Source organism: Dunckerocampus dactyliophorus, chromosome 7, assembly GCF_027744805.1.
Source record: "Dunckerocampus dactyliophorus isolate RoL2022-P2 chromosome 7, RoL_Ddac_1.1, whole genome shotgun sequence".
In the NCBI taxonomy this organism is placed as follows: Eukaryota; Metazoa; Chordata; class Actinopteri; order Syngnathiformes; family Syngnathidae; genus Dunckerocampus; species Dunckerocampus dactyliophorus.
In genome coordinates, this window is record NC_072825.1 from 30,371,957 (window position 1) to 30,395,518 (window position 23,562).

The 23,562-nt window shown below is 40.8% G+C and overlaps 1 protein-coding gene across 2 annotated transcripts in view; it reads left to right on the plus strand.

The window, feature by feature from the left end:
- LOC129185528 (dual specificity protein kinase CLK2-like) overlaps positions 1–14,572 on the plus strand; it is a 36,516-nt gene extending 21,944 nt beyond the window's left edge. Inside the window, exons 7-12 of one of the 2 annotated variants that reach the window (XM_054782721.1) lie at positions 1,589–1,718; positions 1,790–1,872; positions 1,948–2,027; positions 6,044–6,134; positions 6,203–6,397; positions 13,660–14,572. In XM_054782721.1, coding sequence (XP_054638696.1) covers positions 1,589–1,718; positions 1,790–1,872; positions 1,948–2,027; positions 6,044–6,134; positions 6,203–6,385 — 567 coding nt within the window. In that variant the 3' untranslated portion in view covers positions 6,386–6,397; positions 13,660–14,572. Of the gene's footprint in view, positions 1–1,588; positions 1,719–1,789; positions 1,873–1,947; positions 2,028–6,043; positions 6,135–6,202; positions 6,655–13,659 lie in introns of those variants that run through there. The other variant, XM_054782720.1, reaches the window with a different exon arrangement.
- The last annotated feature ends 8,990 nt before the right edge of the window (positions 14,573–23,562 follow it).

The following is a 23,562-nucleotide window of genomic DNA, read 5'->3' on the forward strand; positions in this document are numbered from 1 at the left end:
CAACTTATGGTGAGTAACGTGTTGTCTGTGAGAAAAAGAGAGCCTATTTTTGGAGGAAAAAATTAGAATTCAAACCAAAAATCTGCATATTTGTGAGTGCTGCCGTGAGTGCTGAATCACAAATGTACGAGGATACACTGTACACTTGCTGGAGTGCCCTACAGGAGGACGGTGTGAGTGAATAATAAATATGAATGAAAAGAAATGCTGCTGTTTTCACCTGGGGGTGTAACGATTTGTTTCAATAACTATTCGATTCGTTTCATGATTCGTGGTTGCCGATACGATTCAAGGACGATATTGGATTTAGTGCTCCCTCGCTACATCGCGCTTCACCTTTTCGCAGATTTGCTGTTTTGTGGCTTTTTTAAGTTAAATTTTGCATATTTTTTTTAACAGCCAATGAACTCGCATTGTGGTGTATTAGAGCGATCTATTGGTGCTCTGTTGTATGTGTTTGTTATTGTATTTACTACTGCTACCAGTAGAGCATGAGAGTTGAAGATGTGTGGACCTATTGGTGCTCTGTTGTATGTGTTTGTTATTGTATTTACGACTGCTACCAGTAGAGCATGAGAGTTGAAGATGTGTGGACCTATTGGTGCTCTGTTGTATGTGTTTGTTATTGTATTTACTACTGCTACCAGCAGAGCATGAGAGTTGAAGATGTGTGCCGCTCCACCTGGTCTCAGCATGTGTTTATGTGCCTGTCAGAGCATATCAGAGACTCACAGTACGCAATAGCCGGCTAAATATAGAGCCACAACAGTCCTTATTGGCCAAGGGAGAAATCTCTTTGGGTTGAATTAACAGTAGGGTTACCTGCTATTTTTGCTGTTGTTTTTCAACGTAAAATGCAGGAACGCTGCAAGAGGTGCCTGGACGGTCAGCGTTGTGTGAAATCCCTTAGTAGCTTAATCGCCGTAGTAGCGGGTTGGAGAGATTCGTCGTGTTGGCGTGGTATTTTACTTGACCTTTACATATCCCACAAAGTCTGCGATCGACATATTTAGAACGTCTCCCTCTTTGCAAAAGCCAAAATGTTTCCACACACTGGACCAATAGCAATAGTGGCTTAATTGCTTCTCGCTTGCTGGCTTGTCCTCTGCCGTGCACCATGCTATGTTTTGTCATCTGCTGCCGCGTGGCGATGACATCACAGACAGGCAGACTGACTCGAGTAACGTTTCATGTCTCTATCATTAAAAGTGCCAGCTGTGCTTAAATCCAATGCCTTATTTCCTAGTATCGATGCAATCAATTGATTACCTTTTAAACGATGTTAGATCGGAATGGCAACTTGCCGATCACAGATCGATGTAGTTGGATGATAGGAATATAAATCGATCCATCGATGTAGTAGGTGAATCGTTCCAGCCCTATTTTGACCCGTTTACTCGCTGTACTTACGCCACCATTATGCCATTCAGCGGCTAAGCGGATTGCTTCATTTCCCATTTGGAGCACACAGATTTGAGTTACTGCCTTCACACCTAACCAAATGAACTGCAAAGAGGAGGTAGTTTGATGAAAATGAAAACAGAAGAAAGGGTGCTGGTGTACCAAACGGTGTCTGTCCCCTCTGCAGAAGTGTAATGAAAGACGTCTTAATGACACCACGGTACGACTTGTGGACTTCGGCAGCGCCACATTTGACCAAGAACACCACTCCACTGTCATCTCCACACGTCACTACCGAGCCCCGGAGGTCATACTGGGTAAGTGTACCCCAACGTCTGTCAGCAATGTCTTGGCTGCTCTTCAAGCTCTCTCCTGTCGTCTCCTGCAGAGTTGGGGTGGAGTCACCCGTGCGATGTTTGGAGTATGGGCTGCATTCTGTTTGAGTACTACGAAGGAGTCACGCTGTACCAGGTGTGTCTGCAACTACTGCTGTTCTGCAGAGCTGTGGGGAGGATGTGAGCGTGTGTTTATCGTGTGTTTCTGCAGACTCATGACAATAAGGAACATCTTGCCATGATGGAGCACATTCAGGGACAAATTCCTCAAAGAATGATACAAAGGAGCAGGTAACACACGTAGCGTACTGCAGAAGAAACACGTCCTTCATACAAGCTACAATTGTCTTGTCTCTCGCTTTGCCACCTCACACTGTGCTGCTGCGTTCATGGAACCAATTAACGGACACACAGAAAAACTGCTATCAACGTATTGACCTGAATATAAGACGGTATATAATATATAATAGTCAAATGTTTACAACTTTTAATCAGATTAATCACCACAGTTTTTAAATTAATCACGATTAATCACCAGTAGCAACTATGTCTGAAATATTCCCATTTTTACAGTATTTAATGAACAGAAAGATAAATGGTAAGACAGTATTATATATATTTATATGCATTAACAGCTATTAGATTTGTCTAACGCTAGTCTTTTTAATCATACATTCGAACATTTGAATCACACTTTAAACTGTGTTAGTGTCAGGGTTATCCAAGAGAGAGAGAGATTTTTATTGTCATATGCACAGTAAAACAGGCAGTTCTGCTATGCAATGAAATTCTTGTTCTGTTCAGTCTCTCAAAAAAAGGAAAACAAGAAATGAATAAGAACATCAGAAACATAAATACAAATGAGTTAGCAACAACAACAGAAGAGACATTAATACATATAAATAAATAAATAAATAAATAAAGTGCTATGAGTGTGTGCGTGTGTTGCGTGCGGCGTGTGTGAGTGCTTCGTTGAGAAGCCTGATGGCCTGTGGGTAAAAGCTGTTTGCCAGCCTTGTGGTCCTGGACTTCAAACTCCTGTATCGTCTGCCTGACGGTAGGAGTGTGAATAATGAGTGTTGTGGATGTGTGCTGTCCTTGATGAGGTTGTGTGTTCTTCGTAGGACTCTAGTTTTATAAATGTCTTGCAGTGAGGGGAGGGCTGCCCCAACAATGTTCTGTGAGGTCTTGATCACCCGCTGGAGTGCCTTCCTATCACGTGTTGTACAGTTACCGTACCAAACAGTGATGGAGGCGGTAAGGACACTTTCCATAGTGCATCTGTAGAAGAAACTCAGGACAAACTGGGATGTGTTTAAAACTGCAGCGGGGAGGGAAGATTGTACTGTTGATTTGGATGAATATGCTTCTGCTGTTACTGGCTACATTAGCACATGCATAGAGACTGTTACCACCACCAAGTATTACAGAAAATACCCTAACCAAAAACCGTGGATGAACTGTGATGTAAGGGCTAAGCTACGTGCTCGTTCGACTGCATTTGTCATGGGCACCGCTGATGACCACAAAAAGGCCAGATATGACCTGAGGAGGTCCATACGAGAGGCCAAAAGACAGTACAGACAGAAGCTGGAGGGCTACTATTCCACCTCAGACCCTCGGCGCATGTGGGCGGGGCTCCAGCACATCACAGACTATCGACAGCAGAGTAGCGTAGCCACGTCCAGCCAAACCACACTTCCTGATGAGCTGAATGAGTTCTATGCCCGCTTTGACACCCAAACTCCTGATGAGCAGAGAGGGTGGCTGAACCTGGGGAGCACACAGGACTCACCTCTCATGGTGACATCAGCTGATGTGCGCAGGGTTCTGAACAAAACAAACCCACGAAAAGCAGCAGGCCCAGACAACATCTCAGGACGTGCACTTCGGGTTTGCTCATCAGAGCTAGCTGATGTGCTTGCTGACATATTTAACCTGTCGCTTGCACAAGCATCTGTACCGACCTGCTTTAAGTCCACCACCATAGTGCCCGTACCCAAGAAGAGCAACGTGACCTGCTTGAATGACTATCGCCCTATAGCACTCACTCCTATTGTTATGAAGTGCTTTGAAAGAATAGTCATGACCCACATCAAAAAGAGCATCCCGGCAACTGTGGACCCTCTAGAGCAGGGGTCACCAACGTTTGTCCTTGTGAGAACTACTTTTACAAAATGAAAATGGCCAAGCACTACTCATTTTTGTAACATTTCTTTTCAGAGCTTATTTTAAACCCAAACAAAGCGAATATGCTTGTTTTACCAGAACATGAACAAAATGCTGGTGTCCAAAACTCACATTTTGTATTTCAGAATGCATTTCTTTCTACTGTTCTCTCATTATTAACTGAAAACCTGAATGAAAAACAGGCTTGCGGGCACCTCATGTGGTTGTGGGGGACTACCTGGTGCCCGCGGGCACCACGTTGGTGACCCCTGCTCTACAGTTTGCATACCGCCAGAACCGGTCCACGGATGATGCAGTCAACACTGCCATCCACACAGCCCTTTCTCACCTGAAGTACTTGATCAGTTTCTTCATTCCACACTTTAACAGCTGTACTTACAGCAGGACGCGCACCAGCAGAGAGAGAGGAGCCACAGAACACAATCGGAGTCAGAAAATTGTCTTTTGCAAAAGGGGAAGAAGCAGCTCTCCAGCAGACCGAAGCCCTCCAAAGACACCAGAGTCTTCCAGAGAGCTGCCCACCCTCTCTGCCTTTTTAGTCACAGATAGGTTTTGATTACAAATAAGTTTCGTTTTTACATTCCAGCAAACCATATAAGGAGTTACACAGTACTTTTCCACTTGCTCTTAGGGTTCGGCGTAGCCGGAACTCGGATCCCAAGATGCGAGAGCAAGATTAGGTGAAAAAGCTATTTATTACACAAGCTGGAGTAATAAATAACAAAATGTAAAGTACAAAAACACAAAATCACCCGGTATGCACACAGGAAAAAAGAGATAACTTATAACTAAGAGAGCTGCGGAAAACCAGGCAGAGTAAAAGGCTAAAGTCCAAGAACACAAAAAGGCATTGTTGAGAACCAAGCAGGCACAATGCTAAACAGAAAAGCACTCACACTGCCAGTATATAGACGGGCAGGGAAATGGCAGGATTAGCAATAGAAGGTTCAAGGCTGGCACTAACGGGAGCCGAGGACTACTGCAGCGAGGAGCCCGAGTTGGCACGGTTGGCAACAATCTGGCAGCATATGGATGTGAGCTTGTTGCTTAAGATGGGCGCCAGATGAGCTGCAGGTGCGTCAATTAGGGCTCCCAGAGGCGAAGAGGGTGTTCTGCAACAGAGGACAAGGAGAGGGCAGCAGAGCAGCATGCAAATCCTGACACTTGCTTTCATATGCACAAGTGATCGCTAAGTGATTGCTATTTACATTTAGTGTAAACTATACTACTAATACAAGTAAGATTGAAAGAGACATACGCAATATTTACAAGGTGGAATGGCATAAATGTGATAACTTACTAGCATTTTTTCATCAGCTAGTATGACCAATGAGGGGCTACGTTCAAAGACATCATCACGTAATTTAAGGTAAATGTACTTGTTTTCAGTGCATTTTCCAGCATACTTAAATGTAGCAAATTGTACATCCGAATTAAGAGTTACCAAGTGAATGATGAGAATATCCACTTTATATTCTTCCTTATCTTCTTGCTTGTTCACACACACACGCAAGCACATGCATACGCATTGTAAAGCTGTTTTTATGATGTTCTCAGTGTCCCTGAATGCATCTTGCATTCTTGTAATGAGAATGAGGAAGTGTGGTTCCCAGGACGAAGGGACTAGAGACGTGTGTGAGTTGGAGATACACACAGTATTTGGTGTTGGAATTGTACTGCTGGTGATGTGTTCAGGTCAGAATGAAGTCATAAAAGTGCATCAGACTTTGTGTGTCTGTGTGGGGACTCTCCACTGTGCTTCCGTCTGCCGTTATAACAGAGAGGCGTGCTTGCTCTGGTGCGCATGCGTTAATCACGCTAAAAAATGTAACCTTATAAATTATTTACCACCGTTAACGCGTTATTCTTGACAGCCCTGCACTCGGCAGGGATCGTAAATGGAAAAATGACACAGGACAGGAAGGAGGAATGTTAAATGTTAACACATGCGTGCACACACACGATTCAGTTCCAAATGCGAAAATTGTAAATAGTTCCTGGTGTTATATTTGTAAATACCTGTACATTATTTTGATGTAAAACAAAGTTGGGGTTGAATGACTTATTTGAGCACTACAGTATTTGAAGACTCATGCAGCAAAACCTTCTCTGTCCAGAAAGCAGACGTATTTCCATCATGGTCGCCTCAACTGGAACGAGTGCTCCAAGTCTGGTCGATATGTGAAAGCCAAGTGCAAGCCTCTACGGGTGAGCTGAACTTTGCAACGTTCAATTCGACAAGCACTTAAGGATTCTGTTTGTGTTTTCCCCACTAGGGGTACCTTCTGTCACAGGGGAGAGAACACCACCAGTTTTTTGACCTTTTGGAGAAGATGCTGGAGTATGAGCCCTCGAAGCGCATCTCCCTCTCCTCCGCTCTGAGCCATCCTTTCTTCATGCAAGCCCAGCAGCTGGCAAGACGTGCAGCAGTCAGAAACAGCTCCAGTATGAGCAGATAGTTTGTACCTGAGGTAGGTTGACTTGTGAGGTTACAGCGCTAACGAAAGGGTGCAGCGAGAAACAGTGCAGTCCTAGCCAGATGAAGTTTCGCATCTGGGTTGAAATCATCGGGGACTTCCTTGACACCGTAACACGCGCAATTTGCATAGCGGCTGTAGTTAGCGCCATCCCGCACCCCACGCTGGAAACCAGATTAGGGTCCACCGTGGTGAGGTAAAGCCAACTGCATGAGCCAATAGAAACGCCGCTTTGCAGTGGCCACTTTGCTTTAGAGGCAGGGCGGGGGGGGGGCCCGTACCCCACCAGATCTGGCAGAGGCTAATTTTTCTTCTGTGCATTATGTATTTTCTATATTTAATACAGAGCAATGATGCAGAAAGAATGGGTACAAATAAAGGTTTTTGGAATAAGTTCCTTTGTGTCTGAGTATTACGTACATATCTGATACTTTGGGTAGGCTTGAGTATTACTTACATATCTGATACTTGGTTAGGCTTGAGTATTACTTACATATATGATACTTTGGGTAGGCTTGAGTATTACGTACATATCTGATACTTTGGGTAGGTCTGAGTATTACTTACAGTACATATCTGATACTTGGTTAGGATTGAGTATTACTTACATATCTGATACTTGGTTAGGCTTGAGTATTACTTACATATATGATACTATGGGTAGGTTTGAGTATTACTTGCATATCTGATACTTTGGGTAGGTTTGAGTATTACTTACATATATGATACTTGGTTAGGCTTGAGTATTACTTACATATATGATACTATGGGTAGGGTTGAGTATTACTTACATATCTGATACTTGGTTAGGCTTGGTTATTACTTACATACTGTATCTGATACTTTGGGTAGGTTTGAGTATTACATACTGTACATATATGATACTTGGTTAGGCTTGAGTATTACTTACATATATGATATTATGGGTAGGGTTGAGTATTACTTACATATCTGATACTTTGGGTAGGTTTGAGTATTACTTACATATATGATACTTGGTTAGGCTTGAGTATTACTTACATATATGATACTATGGGTAGGGTTGAGTATTACTTACATATCTGATACTTTGGGTAGGTTTGAGTATTACTTACATATATGATACTTTGGGTAGGTTTGAGTATTACTTACATATCTGATACTTTGGGTAGGTTTGAGTATTACTTAAATATATGATACTTGGTTAGGCTTGAGTATTACTTACATATATGATACTATGGGTAGGGTTGAGTATTACTTACATATCTGATACTTTGGGTAGGTTTGAGTATTACTTACATATCTGATACTTTGGGTAGGTTTGAGTATTGCTTACATATATGATAATTGGGTAGGTTTGAGTATTACTTACATACCTGATACTTTGGGTAGGGTTGAGTATTACTTACATATATGATAATTGGGTAGGTTTGAGTATTACTTACATATCTGATACTTTGGGGAGGTTTGAGTATTACTTACATATATGATACTTTGGGGAGGTTTGAGTATTACTTACATATCTGATACTATGGGTAGGTTTGAGTATTACTTGCATATATGATACTTTGGGGAGGTTTGAGTATTACTCACATATATGATACTTTGGCTAGGTTTGAGTATTGCTTACATATTTGATACTTTGGGGAGGTTTGAGTATTACTTACATATCTGATACTATGGGTAGGTTTGAGTATTACTTGCATATATGATACTTTGGGGAGGTTTGAGTATTACTTACATATATGATACTTTGGCTAGGTTTGAGTATTGCTTACATATTTGATACTTGGGTAGGATGTGAGTATTATTTTCCTCAGTTTTTGTATGCCGTCTTGGTTATCGTACAGCCAACTACTGCCAATAAATGCTGCTAAGTGTTTATGTTTTTTTATGGACGGCAGCCAGCATGTCAAAGTGGAGGAAACACACAAAGGAAGCACACACACACACACACACACACTGCTCACTTAGCTGCCATTGACTGTGGCATCTTGATGGAGTGCTGTGGTCGCATTCACAAGGCTGCCAGTGTGTGATCTGGCTTACAGCCTTGGTGTGTGTGTGTGTGTGTGTGTGTGTGTGTGTGTGTGTGTGTGCGCCTTTTATCTGCTTGTCATGTCTGTTCCTGGCAATGCCAGAAACACTACCCAGATTTCATGCGAATAGATGACATTTATCTATGAAATACTTCCTTTTCATCATCAAACTTTGACACTTTGTTCCTTTTAGGGGTGCACGATAAATATCGGACCGATAATTATCAACCCGATATGAGTGATTATGATGTCATAAATAAACAATAAAAATAAATCCGATAACATAAAGAAATGATGGAGACCCCTCACGTAGGGATCCCCACCACAGCCGCAGACGGCGCCAAACCGGGCTGTGGAAAACTTTCAGGAACTGCATCAAGTTTTATGTAAATGCATATCAATTTTGGAAATAAAACAGTCATTCGTTGTTCATGACGTTTAATTGGTTCCAGACCGGATCGTTGTAAGTTAATTTCCACTAAGTAAGATTCATGATTAACTAGACTAGACTAGACGCTCTCCACCAAGCGCCATAGTTTCCCCCATATAGTTATTTACAGCATAAGTATTAGTCCTACATTTATTTTATCTACATATTTAGATTCCCTGACCATGAAAACATACCATTAGCAATTGGATTCATAATGATATCAATATTAGTTCACAAAAATGGCATTTTCCATTTTCTTCTGGATCTATATTTCCATAGCTGTTGAAGATCCAACAAATCCAGATTCCACAGTGTCTTGGCTTATATGATGGTGTTTGCTGCATGTTTATAGCTTCATTGGTTGTCTTCCTTTGATGAAAATTCCAAAGGTCCCATATTTTTTCATTTTCTGGATTATAGTATCCGGAATTATTCCATTACCAGGATCAGTCTTTGATATTTTGTACAACCTGTTGGAAACTTGTCCTGTATTTTATTTTTTTTTTTCAAGTGCTCTGACCATTTTTCGTGGCGTTATATGCACAAATTCTGAAAATGGTCCTTGCTTGCAATGTTAAAGAATCCTTTTAAAAAATTCCTGGATCCAGACGGAGATCCGGATCACCCCCAAAATATAATCAGTTCTTCCGTATCCCATTTGCCACAATTCCTGAAAATGTCATGCAAATCCATTCACATTATTTTTTAACACAAACAAAGAAACAGAGATAAACGCCGGCAAAAACATAACCTCCTTGGCGGAGGTAATAAATGGAATGTTTTCATAGTTAGAGCATAAAAAACCTGTTTATGACTTTCTAAATATGGGTTTTAACATTATAAGAATTATTGGAATTCCCTGTAGACATGAAACAACTCTCTTAATGTCACTTTTACACTATTATTCTTTGTTTATGTCACATTGCGCAGGCTACAGGATCACTGCTGGGACATAACAGACAGCCGGGTTAGCCTCTCCGGTTTCTTAAGAACTTAAAGTGTTTCAAACAGAGTGGGGAAGAAGGACAAAGAAGCTAAAAACTTACCACTTCCACACGGAATGAGAGGAGAACCTTTTTTCCACTGGATCTCAGCCATGACATATCCGCTCAGCTCTGCCAGCCAGTCTCCATCCAGTGTGAAAGGTCATGTAATCTAACTTAATTTCCATAACATTACTGATGCCTAGTGACCATAAGACTACATATAACTTGTCTTATGTTTTGACAAATAAGCCACAGTCAACCACAAAACAGCCATGGTTTATTCTTTTTGGAGTGAGGGAGCGATATTCGAACTGCGATATAGCGAGGGACAGCTGTACTGTTAGAAAGCCTGTAGTTTTTACAGGCTTATGTTGTTTTGTTTCATAGTTTGGCGCAGCATTTATTCCCAGCGGTCCTTGAAGGCAGCATAGTTGTGTGCTCAGAGACGAAGTGGAAGTTTCTCGGATGCTGCCACAAATAGACTAATATTTTTCTCGTTCTTCTGTCACCTCATCTTTGCTCCAAACGCAAGGTGGGAGGATTAGAATTGAGCTTTGATGACGTTACGATGTGTGTGTTGAGTGCTCATGTTGGTATTTATTTGATGTCAAGATAATTCATGCTAGCACACTGGCTGTTACCCACACATCAAAAAACGATGTTATCATCTTCTCTCAGGAAAACAAACTCCAGGCTCGTGCCATTGGGGATATATTCATTTTGTGCTTTTTATGTGATCTTCCAAATCAAAAGGGAAGGCAAATTCTTCAGCAGGATGGCGCTCCTTCACAAACTTCAGCTTCCACATTAAAGATCCTGTTTGTGAAGAAGGTCAAGATGCTCCAGGATTGGCCATCCCAGTCACCATACATGAACATTATCGAGCATGTTTGGAGTTAGATGAAGGAGGAGAATTGGAAGATGAAAGCAAAGAATGTTGATGAAGTCTCGATGAAGCCCATGCTGGCCCGACTTAGGAGGCCTGCCTTTGCTGGGTATTATGGCCAGATATTATCACCACATCTCGAAAGCATTCACCCTCTTTTTGTCACTTTTCAGCATTGTCCATGACTCACTCCCATACGTGGCGATGGGAAAGATGACAGCACATAGCAGACGCACCTTAGAGTGATACTAATCCCTCAGCATTTCCACATAGTGGCCAGTCTCTGCCCTGCATCCCTTGCCATCGCTAACCGCCTCCTGATAGCCGGTGTGCTGGTGCCCATGCTGGTAATGCATGACCCCAAACACACAGAATTGTCAGCCTCTTTAATTACTTGACCATCTAACTCAAAACAGCCTACAATCCACCCTGTTCTTATCCACCACCATAACAATCTTGCTGATATTTAGCAGGAGCCCCTGTCTCCCACTTTCCATCTTAACGCTCCATACCATACTTTGCAAATGACAGTTGTATCACGCTTTATCCACAGCAGTCACACACCATATTCATTCTTCTTACCAAGGCACAGCGATGTTATGTTCTGATGGTTTTCTGAGAGGAAAATATCATTTGTGCCTTACATTATTTTCGTATGTGACAAGAGGAAAAGGCTTCTTGAGGTGTCATCTGTACTTCTGTGAAGAAAGTGTCGGACGTTTCGCTCCTCATCCGAAGAGCTTCGTCAGCGAACTAATAAGTGCTGGTAGCTTAGGCCTTAAATACCGTAAGAGTGGGCGGAATTGGTGTGCCAACACCCTCCTCCTATTGGTTCGTTACACTAAGCCTGGGCGGAGTAGTGGTATAATCCTATCCTGTTATTAACACCTCCGATAAAAGGGGAAGTGTCGCTCCCTGAATAGGGTATGAACGACTCTGATCCTGATTTTGGCCAAAGAAAACAGATGGTTTGAAAGAGGAGTAAAGGAAGCCATTTTTGTCAAACAACAGAACCCATCATTGAATCGGAATGGTGGTTTGAGGTTTAATTTGGACCCTGTGTTCAGCAGGTTACTGAGACCAAAACCCACAGCTCTTAGTCTTGCAAATGAGGTGAAGCCAGGGCCGAGCCAGAACAATAGATGCTAACGAGTCAGGATCAGAGTCGTTCATACCCTATTCAGGGAGCGACACTTCCCCTTTTATCGGAGGTGTTAATAACAGGATAGGATTATACCACTACTCCGCCCAGGCTTAGTGTAACGAACCAATAGGAGGAGGGTGTTGGCACACCAATTCCGCCCACTCTTACGGTATTTAAGGCCTAAGCTACCAGCACTTATTAGTTCGCTGACGAAGCTCTTCGGATGAGGAGCGAAACGTCCGACACTTTCTTCACAGAAGTACAGATGACGCCTCAAGAAGCCTTTTCCTCGATGGACAACTCCTGTACGACTGAGAGCCTACACAGACGTATGTGACAAGACATTTTTTTTTGTCCAAGTACAACCAGACCTTTATGTCCGAATTTAATGATAAAACTCAGTCAGTGATACAATACTTTATCTTGCTGTAATACGTAGGGGTGTCACAAGATCTCGTGTCACCAGGTCTCGCGAGATTAAAACGTGACAAGATTTGTCGTTCAGAAAAAAAATGTCTTTGTCATGATCTGTCAGGAAACGAGGTGTGGCTGTCCGATGTTGGACCCCCCGGTATGCAGAGACAGAGGCAGCAGCGTGCACATAAACGTGTTTTAATTAGCATGAGCAGGTACTCTCAGTTGTGCAGGAACGAACAACAAAAGAAAAAGGCCCTGTGAAAAAAACAGTATGCTCGGCAGTAGCAATGGGTAAGGAGACCGTTTAAGTGACAGCACTGCTGACGAAAGCAGAGTCAATGAGCCCAGCGACCTCCCTGTGATGGCGCTGTGCTTATAAACTCAACTAATTGTAATTGCCCACAGCCACACACAATTCCACTGAGGTAAGGTGGCTGCTTCTTACCCCCGGCAGGAAGTGCAGCATCCCAAAATAAGAGCGCAGGAGTGTTAATTACTGTCCTGCTGAACATGGCAGTACGTTGGTGCGTTTGTTCCATAGAACAACGGCATGAACGGAGTGAGCCATTTTGTCAGTCATACAGTCTCTTTGTCTCGGCGGGGTGGCTAGCATACACACAGAGTGCACAAGAGCGTAACGTAGCAGAAATTATATTAGCAGATTTCAATATATTGTCATATATTTTTTTGTAGATATTTTTCCTTGCACTTGTTAAAATCTCATCTTGTCTCATTCTCGTAGACCCAATTTTGTGTATCATCTCGCAAACTGAGTATCTTGTGACACCCCTAATAATCTAGAGCATACGTGCCAAACTCAGGCCCGGGGGCCAAATCCGGCCCTGGAACTGTTAGGAAAATAGCATTGAGTTGGCCCACCTCACGGACCTCTAACAAAGTGCGTACAGCGATCTGCGTAATCAAGCGATTCTCTCCGGTATACACTACTCCTCTGGCATTTTCATTTTAAAAGTGGAAACAATATTGTATATAGCACGAAACTCACAATCCTTCTTAACTCATTCAATACCAAAGATGTATTTATACATTTTTATAAACCGTGAGAGGCTAAAAGAGACGATGACGCAACTTCACACTAATAGATGTCACTTTTAGAGCAGTTTTAAGCCATAAAAACTGTCACAAGGTGGCAGAAGTGCATTTGATTAGAGCTCAGCATGTGACTTTCCATGGAAGAATGACACATGACAGGAAGGAGGAAGTGAAATGTGAAAATGGTAAAAAGCTCATGGTGTTATACGGTGTTCCCTCGCTAGAATGCGGTTCACTATACGCTGCCTCGCTATTACACTGATTTTTTTTGTGTGCAATTTTTTACAGCGTTAACATGCCTTTTTTTTTTTTTTTTTTACAGCGTATAAACGCATTGAGTTCTGCGTCCTGGTTGGCTAAGGGAGAACCCGCATTGTCTTCTGCGTCCCGATTGGGACCATCAGTCAGTCTCCTCCATGCCATGCGTCCTGTACAGTACAGAATGCGTTCAGCGTGCCTAATTTACAGAACTGTTCGATCGCGAGCAGCGTGGCTCTTTAGTGCCGTATGTTTGCAAGTTTTCTCCCCGACAAAACTCCCAATGTCGACGAAACGCTCTGCACCACCGACAAAGGAACCTGCAGTTGCACCTGAAAGGCAGAGGAAGATGCTAACCGTTGCACTAAAAGTTGGAATTCTGGTCATGCTGAAGGGAGGTAGAAGTTACGCTGCTGTAGGGCGCCAGTCCGGAATAAATGAATCTTGGGTTCGTAGCATAAAGAAGGAGGAAAATAACATTAGGACGACGGCAGCAATACATTTGAACAAGGATGCAAAAAGGGCTGTAACTGTCCGCAATACCGCTGGGGCAGAAGCAAACCTGAGCAAGTTTAAAGCCATCATGGAGGACGGGGGATAAAAGCCTGAACAGGTCTTTAACGTGGATGAGACAAACACTACATTGCTGATTCAGCCCATGGACCAAGCCGTGATCCGCGCTTTCAAGGCCCGCTATGAGCGCAACATACTGTATCTATTTCCTCATGTCTGAAAAAGTGTATGAAGTGTGTGCTGAGGAGTTGCACAGCCTTACAACACAGATAAGAAAGCAAAAAACATCCTGTAAATTAAAAAACATACACTGTAAACGAAAAAAAACATGTATAATAAACAAAAAAAACACATCCTGTAAACGAAAAACATGCACTGTAAATGAAAAAAACATATTTAATCAATGAAAAAACATCCTGTACACGAAAAAACATGAACAAAAAAACATATATTAAAAAACGGAAAAAAAATCATCTTCTACTACATGGATTTCACTGAAGGGGTATTTTTTGGAACCTACAGTAACCCCCGCGTTAAACCAGGCAACACTGTATTTTTCTGTTGTGTTGGTATAGTTGTTTAGATATTTGAGCTGTCACAAAAGCATAAATACTTGTGTCCAAGTGAAAGTTATGCTTGAAATGTATCTTTTCACAAAAAGCTGGCTTTCTTGCTTTCTTAGTCAGGAACTGATATTTTCCTGAAACTTACCTATGTTCTACTGCTGATTACTAAAGAACGGAAAAACGTAGAAACACACTTTTTTTTCTGATGAAGGACGGTTCTATAAAATATATATATATATATATATATATATATATATATTATAAAAATATAATAATATTTTGTGTGCCTGGAAAGATCAGTCAAAATCATCTAAAATGATGGGGTTGTCTTGTGAAAAATGGCCAGGATTGAGTGAGTTAATAAGGATGCCAGATTCAGACCAAAAGTCAAAAGAATTTAACTGTACACGACTAAAAACGGCAACACTTTAACTATTACACCCTGTCTGCACAAAATAACACCTTAAAGAGGCATAAGACAGTCAAAAGTGATCATTTGAACTAGTTTAGTTTGGTTTATTTGAACATGAAGGTTCCAATGGAATACATCTCATGAATCATTCTTTCATGTCCAAAAGGAGTAGGAAGAAGCAAAGCTTATTTAATCCTACCCCCCATCTATTCTACATCTAGTACAGTACATGTAGTTCACTTCCTGTATTCCATGGTAATCAGAATAATAGTACATCATAAATAACAGTAAGAAGACAAAAACAAGACAAAAAAACAACACATGTATGTGTATATATATATATATATATATATATATATATATATATATATATATGTATATAGATATGTATATATATATATATATACATATATATAGATATGTATATATATATATATGTGTGTACGCATGCCTGACAAACATATATATATATATATATATATATATATATATATATATATATATATATATATATATATATATATATATATAGAATAAATATAAATAAAAAACAAAACTCAAAAAAAGAAGAAAAAAAAACCCGAACCTGACAGAACATCATTGTGATGATGAAGACTCTTCTGCCTTGTATTTAGCAAACATCAACTGCTTATAATGTTTTTTAAATGTTCTCATCTCTGTACATTGTTGGAGTTCCTTATTAAATCCATTCCATAGTTTAATTCCACATACGGAAATGCTGTGGCTTTTCAGCGTAGTTCTCGTGTATAAATGTTTTAAGTTTAATTTTCCTCTAAGATCATATTTCTCCAGCATAGCATGCTGGGAAATGTGCAATCTGAGGGTCCTATCCATGAAATACAGACCTGATCAAAATCAAACAGATGAAGAATTGCTAGAATTTGCATTTTGCACATTTGGATCTTAATGCATCATGGGTTCATAACACCCTAAGATCCCAGGCTGGGACCCGGATGTTATGAGAAGAAACACTGGCAATAATGGAGAGTAATAACTAATAAGAATAATAATACTTATTATTATTGTCTTATGTATTGTATTTCATTTGATTTTATAGGGAAAAACAATGACTTTGCATGTTCTCCCCGTGCATGCGTGCGTTTTCTCCGGGTACTCCAGTTTCCTCCCACATTCCAAAAACATGCATGTTAGCTTCATTGGAGACTCTAAATTGTCCATAGGTATGAATGTGAGTGGGAATGCTTGTTTGTCTATATGTGCCCTGCCATTGGCTGGCCACCAGTCCAGGGTGTACCCCACCTCTCACTCAAAGTCAGCTGGGATAGGCTCCAGCATACCCCCGTGACCCTAATCAGGATAAGCGGCATAGAAAATGGATGGGTGGATGCCCATCTCACGGAATGTGCTGTTTTTGTGTGGAGATCAAACACTGTAGCTTTTGCCCGGCGATTGAGAGAATGACGAAGAGGTGGTGGATCAACAGTCACGTTATTGAAACCAACAAGCACGCCAAAACCACCGTAGTCGTATATCCGCAGACTGTCGGGAAAGAGAAATGAACGGATGTGAAAAATGCACATAACATGAGTGAAGTTTTAAAAAAATGTATGTCCACATAAAAACACATTCACCAGCTGGCATGTGCATTTTGTCCCAACCTGAAAACGCAACCACAGGGGTGCATTGCAGTATATTGGTATGTTCCAGTCCCTAACCGAGATAACTTACTTATCTATCCGTCAGTGCTAATGAGACATTTTCTCAAAATGTGACCATCCTAACTACTCTTTCTTTCTGCCTGGATTGGGGCATGTCCTGTCATGTTGGCAGGACATGCACGACCAGTTCGGCCCACAACCTAAAGAAGGCTTTGAGTTTTGGTCCCTTGTGCGATTGAGTTTGACGCCCCCGATGGAGAGGTTTTGCCTTTCATGGAAGCTATTTGTGAATCCAAACGAGCAAGCAGTAAGCAGCGAGGCTTTTGTCAGGCCCTGTGTGCTGCATGATGAATGTGCAGGCATGCGCTGCTCTGTATAATTGGGATGTATTGCCTGGAGTGCCAATGATAAGCTCGACAGCCAAACGTGCCACTAACGAGCGTGTTGCTTAGTCATGCTCACGCCAGCCAGCACGTGCGTAATCACATGCGCTGACGTGTTATGTGTTGCTAATTCACCTCAAGGAGCTCACATCAGTCAGCCTTTTTATTTAGACATCCTCACTGGGTCGCCACCTCACGTCATTTCTCACCCATTTTCGTAGGATTGTGTGTGTCTGCATCTTTTTTGTGCTTTTGTGCTGTGTGTGTGTGTGTGTGTGTGTGTGTGCGGTCACGTGTTGAGCACTGATCCACAAGAGAATCCTTTTAAGTGGCTCGTTTTAGCACATTGGCATGGAAGCTGTGGTTGTCACACACTTACAATGTGCTTATTAATAATGAGCCCACAGCCAACTTGGCTGCACTCGCTGTTACGAACAGCGTGATACAGAGAAGAAACAATCGTGATTAGAGATTGGGAGCCAAGCGCCCTCTCAGGGTCAACGTCAGTGACCTCTGACCTCACAAATGGACAAGTTTTTTTTCTCTACAGGCTGTGGCAATGGCTGGGTGTCCCAATACTTACTACCATTGATTAAGAAATGAACAACAAAACAAGCTGTGTATTGTATTGTATCGTGTTATATCGGTGTATTGAGATGAATGAATGAATAACTGCATGCTGATTTATTCAAATGACATTTAACACATTAAATGTGAATGAAATAATTAGTAGCTTATTTATTTTATGGCTATTTTAATTATTTGTGGCTAAAGTATTATTCCTCGCAGTTATTTTCCTTATGTACTTATGTATTTATTTGTATTCATTTGGAGTATTTGATCAATTTTGTCTGTTTAATTTGTGGCTATTTTATATATTATTGTATTTATATTATAGTTATATATTTATATATGTATATTTTTTTTATTTGTGGCAATTTGATTTGTTCATTTGTGAGTCATATTTTTTTGGTAAATCTATTTTATGTATTTGTAGCTAGTTTATTCATTTGTGGCTATTTTATTTATGTATGAATTTATTGGGGCTTTTTAAAAAGAACTTTTTTTTTTATTTGTGCCAATTTGATTTGTTTATTTGTGGCTATTTTTTTTTTTAATTTGTGGTTATTTTATTAGTGTTTATTTGCGGCTAATTTTGTTAACATTTTGGCTGTTTTGTGCGTTTATTTGTAGCTAGTTTATTAATTTGTGGCAATTTTATTTACGTATTACTTTATTTGTGGATTAAATTTAATTAATTTTGGCTGTTTTATTTGTGACTATTTTATTTGTTAATTTGTGGCTGCTTTTGTTCTCAATTTGTGGCTATTTATATATTTATTTGTAGCTACTTTATTCATTTGTGGACATTTTTTTGTTGTTTTAATTTGTGGTTATTGTATAATTAGTGCATCTGTTCATTTGTGGCTATTTTATGTGTTGATCATTTATTTTTCTTGCTGAGCCAAAAAGGCTAAGCAGCTATTGTTCCTTTTTGAATGCAACCTGGTTTGTGGAGCGCGAGCTGCTTACAAAGCATCAGGCTGATGTCAGGTGTGTGTGTTTGAGTCATGGATGTCTCCTGCAGACACGTGAGTCATGGAGTGCATTCCCTGCCACGGCTAATGAGATCTCCGCCATTAAGTATGTTAAGTGCTAATCTGTGCAGGAGAGTTGAGGGGTGGCGAAGGGTTCTTTTGCTCTTAGGAGTCCACTACGAGTGTCCACAAGGAGACACCGAGCGGCCATCCGGACTGCAGGAACCAACAGAAGCGTCTTGCAAAGACAATCTATTATTGCTGGGTGCTGGGCTGCCAATATTAAAAAGTGATTGACAGGTGGAGGTGGAGGCCATCTGGCAGGATCAGGATTTGTCTTGTGAGCCTTTTTGCCAACTGAGCACACCTGAAAGGGTAAGGCTGAGCATACAAACAAGACACGAATACGCCGTTAACATCAACATGTGCTCCATCTCTCATTGCTTCTGCATATTTGACTGCTGTCCTTGTCCTTGTCCTTGTCCAGGTCTGCAGCAGAGAACAAGCACCCCGAGTTGGACCTGTCAGAGTAACACAACATGAGCCAAGGAGAGCACCACAATACACGCCTCTGTCACCTGTCAGCGCAATAGCAAACATAAATAAGTAAGTCACATGTATTTGGATAGAGTACAGCCCTGCTTTTGGTGTGGATTGCTCGCCGGGACAGCCAGTGAATGATGCAAAACGGCGAGTAATTGATATTTGACGGTCCAACCTAGAGCTTTGTGTCTCCCACACGATGGTGCGTTCAAAGTCAACTTGAGGAAAAAGCATCAGTGAAGCAAAACACGGAAATGTTGTAGGCTTTCTAAGAGTGGCGGTGATCTGTATGAGCACGTATTTAGAAATGATGACCAACTTAGGGTGAATGAGATGAAAGGGCCTGTTTTTGGAGCTCATTTGCGGGGCCGCGAATGCTGAATCGCGAATGAGCGGTGATCCACCGTACAGTAATCCCTCGCCTCTTTGCTGTTCGAATTTCACAGCTTCACTCTATCACGGTTTTTCAACAAATCTTAATTATCTCATTCAATCCCAGCCATTTTTCAAAAGACAACCCCTTCAGTTGTCCATCAGTGCCATAGAAGTTGAAATGTTAACTATGTATTGACTGCCTGCTAGTAATTCATTCTTATTCATACATTTGTCCAACCTGTTATTAAATAGCTTCTCCACACTTTTAGAGAATTGAGGTAACAAGGAAACTGGTCGATAGTTTGTAAATTGGTGTTTGTCTCCTTTTTTAAAATTGGAACCACCTTGGCTGTTTTCATTTTGCTGGGAAATATTCCAGTCTGAAAAGATAAGTTACTAATATTTGTTAACGGGCCTGCGATCTCATTGATGACCCTTTTCATTGTTTCCATTTCCATTCCATAACAGTCAGTTGATGTTTTTGCCTTAAAATGGTTAACAATGTCAGTGATTTCCTTTTTAGTTCCAACAGTGAGAAACATAGAATTCACATTCCTATCAATAATATCATTCATTCATCAATTGTGTCTTGTTTTGGAATTTCCTCTTCCAGTTTTGGTCCAATATTTACAAAATAATCATGAAACATTTCAAGTAGCTCCTTCATGTCCTTCCTGTTAGTGTTTCCAACCATGAAATAGTGGGGGTAGTCTGCTTTCTTAATGTTGTTCTTTATAAGACTATTTAAGATGCCCCAAGTTGCTCTCATCTTATTTTTGTTCTTATCAAGTACATGACTAGAATATTCCCTCTTACGCACTCTCAAGATAGTTGTCAGCTTATTCTTGTAAGTCTTATACTTTTGTTCTGCTTCTTTAGTCTGTTGAATGATGAATGTCCTGTATGATGTCTTCTTCTTCCTGAAGGCACGGATGCTGTCCTCAGTACTCCTCTGTACTCTGTCCTCTGTACGCAGTCTTTGAAAAGTCTTTTTTGCCTCCACCTGTCTTTTCTTATAATGTTCATTGTAAATAGTGAACACTGGAAGATGATCACTGATGTCACTAATTAGCAGGCCACTGATGGTGTTGTTATCAAAGTCATTGGTGAATATATTATGGATGAGGGTGGCACAGTGCTCTGGTATTCTGCTTGGTCTAATGATTTTAGGATATAAACTCAAACTATACATTGTGTCTGTGAAGTCGTCTATTTCCTTGCACTTGTGTGGGTTCAAAAAGTCTCCACATATGAAAATAGTTTTTTGACCTATGTCTGTAAACGTTGTCTTAATCCAATCCTCAAACATTCCAATCTTTGACTTTGGAGTTCTGTACACACAACTTATTAACAATTTTGTGCTTTTTTCTTTACAGATTTCAATCGTTATACATTCTAAAATGTTATCGATGACAAATGACATATTCTTTACCATTTTGTAGTTCAGATGTTTGTCCACGTGTACGGCCACACCTCCTCCATTTGCATTGTTCCTGTTTGCACACGTCATTTCATATCCTTCCAGCGCCAAGTCCATTCCTTTGTTAGCATTGATCCAAGTTTCTGAGATTGCTATTACTTTGAAAGGTTCTTTGAAGTGATTCAAATATTGTTTGATGTTAGTGAAGTTTGCATACAAGCTTCTGCTGTTTATGTGGATGATGGATAAGTTGTCGTGGTTGATGAAGCTGTTGTTGTATTGCTCCTCCGTATAATAACAGCAGTCATTTGTAATGTGAGAGAAAAAATTTGAGTCGGGATCAATGTCTTTTTCCAATATTCGTTATAACAGCGAGTTTGTCTCTCACCAGTATCTCACCAGTGTCTCACCAGTCCTCGTTGGCCGGAAAAAGCTCCACAGGATAACTCCGAATGTTTTAAAATCTGGCTTCGTGTGCAGCAGTCAAACCGCGGCTAGCATGATAGCTTGCCTTTAACGGTTGTCGGCTCCAACTAACTGTCTGTTTTGGTGAGTTTTGTCCACTGGCAGGTCCGAATTGAGGCAGAAGTCTCAGCACTCACTTGCAGAGTTGTAATCACAAGTTGTGATCACGAACTGTATTCACCAAAAGTCGCAAAAGGTTTAAAACTCCGGTAATAGTGGACGGAGCTTTTCCGTGAGCGTCCTTTCCATACAACAGGAAGTGACAGTGTCAAAAGGTAGAAATATGTCTTTGGTGTTGAACGAGTTAATGAGTCATGCTTGTGAATATTGTCATTGTATTCTCAGGGCATTCAAACCATCGCAACTGGACTGTTCATGCTGTCTTCGAATCAGGCTGTTTCATCTTTGAATACGGCCTATTATTAGTAAAAAAAAATATGCATATTGAAGCAAATTTGACATTTTTTGCCTAAATGAAGTATTTTCAAGCATAAAAATGCTTAAATGAAATAAAATACAAATATAAGGCATTCAGAAGACGCATTCAAAAGACGCAGTGAATGATATGTAGTATTCTACGCTGGTCACTAGGTGTCAGTAATGTTACTGTAATATTCAGTGAGACATCTGAACCCCCAACGTCATTTCATATTCCTTTCCCTAGGGGGGCCCAGTCAGCCGCCCTAGGGAAAATATTTATAGCAACACACACAAGCATGAGTCTTATTTTTGTCTTAAATGGCTTATTTTCTTTGGTTATATCCACTATCGTATTTACCAGACTATAAGTTGCTCCGGAGTACAAGTCGCACCATCCAAAAATGCACAATGAAGAAGAAAAAAAACATATATAAGTTGCACTGGACTGTAATTCGCATTTTTTGGGGGAAATTTATTTGATAAAATCAGAGACCAAGAACAGACATTTTGTCTTGAAAGGCAAGTTACAGTATCAATAAAATGGATTGCAAAAGGCGTCTTCTACTGCTGCAATAAATGAAACCAACAGTTGGATGTCAATAACTTCATATTCTGTTCTTAAATTAAAGTTTAAAAGCATGAGATCATGTTACACATTTTGTATGACACAAACCAAAAAGATCTGAGCTGGAGGTTTTCAAAATCTCTATTCTGGCCGGAGTTTTCCAAAACCTTAGTTTTTCAGGACAAAAACTTGCCTTTGCATGTGGACAAGAGGCCAAAACCAAATGAAAAATACGCATTTTGAAAATGCAGTGCAGTCTTGGTTAGCACCCGCCTTGGTTAACATGTTTCGTGCATTCTCCACTTAGCATATAATATGGCGTGCATCTTGTCATGTTATTAATACACTGTGTATTCTTAACTCATTCAATCCCAGCCGTTTTTCAAAATTCTATTTTAGACGCCATTTTACACGATTTTGATTGATCTCTACCTTTTTCCGTTGTTTAGTAATCACGTACGTTTCAGGAAAATATCAGTTCTCGACAGGAAAAGGGACAAAAGTAGCTTTTACTTTGACACAAATATTTTTTGCTTTTGTGACAGCTATACCAACATAAACAAATGACAATTTATTTACAAATATACCACAATGAACTATTTACAATTTTCACATTTGGAACTGAACTATGTGTGTGCACGTGTGTGCACGCGTGTACACGCTTTAAAATCTCCCTACAATGCGTAACCTTCTGCATGCTACACTGCTTCATGCTCTTCCACTTCCTCCTTCCTGTCATGTGTGATTCTTCCAAATGATCATTGCCGAGCTCTTGTCAAGTGCACTTCTGCCACCTTGTGGCCGTTTTTTTAGCTTAAAACTGCTCTAAACATGACATCTATTAGCGTGCAGTTTCGTCATCACTTCTTTTTGCCTCACGCAAAAAAACGTAAAAGACGTATTTATACATGTTTGGGATCGGGTGGTAGGGATTAGAAAAACGTATAAATACACGTTTACAACATTGGTTCTGTTGCTAACTGAGCATCCTGGTGGTGTTTTGTTGCGTCATCAGGGCCAGGATCATGGAGTCTGTGGTGAGAGTCAAGAAGTGTCTGCGTACGCCCATCAGGAGGCTGAGCAGCTATGTGGGAGGTCTGAGGGCCAGGAAGATGTGTGCCAGACGC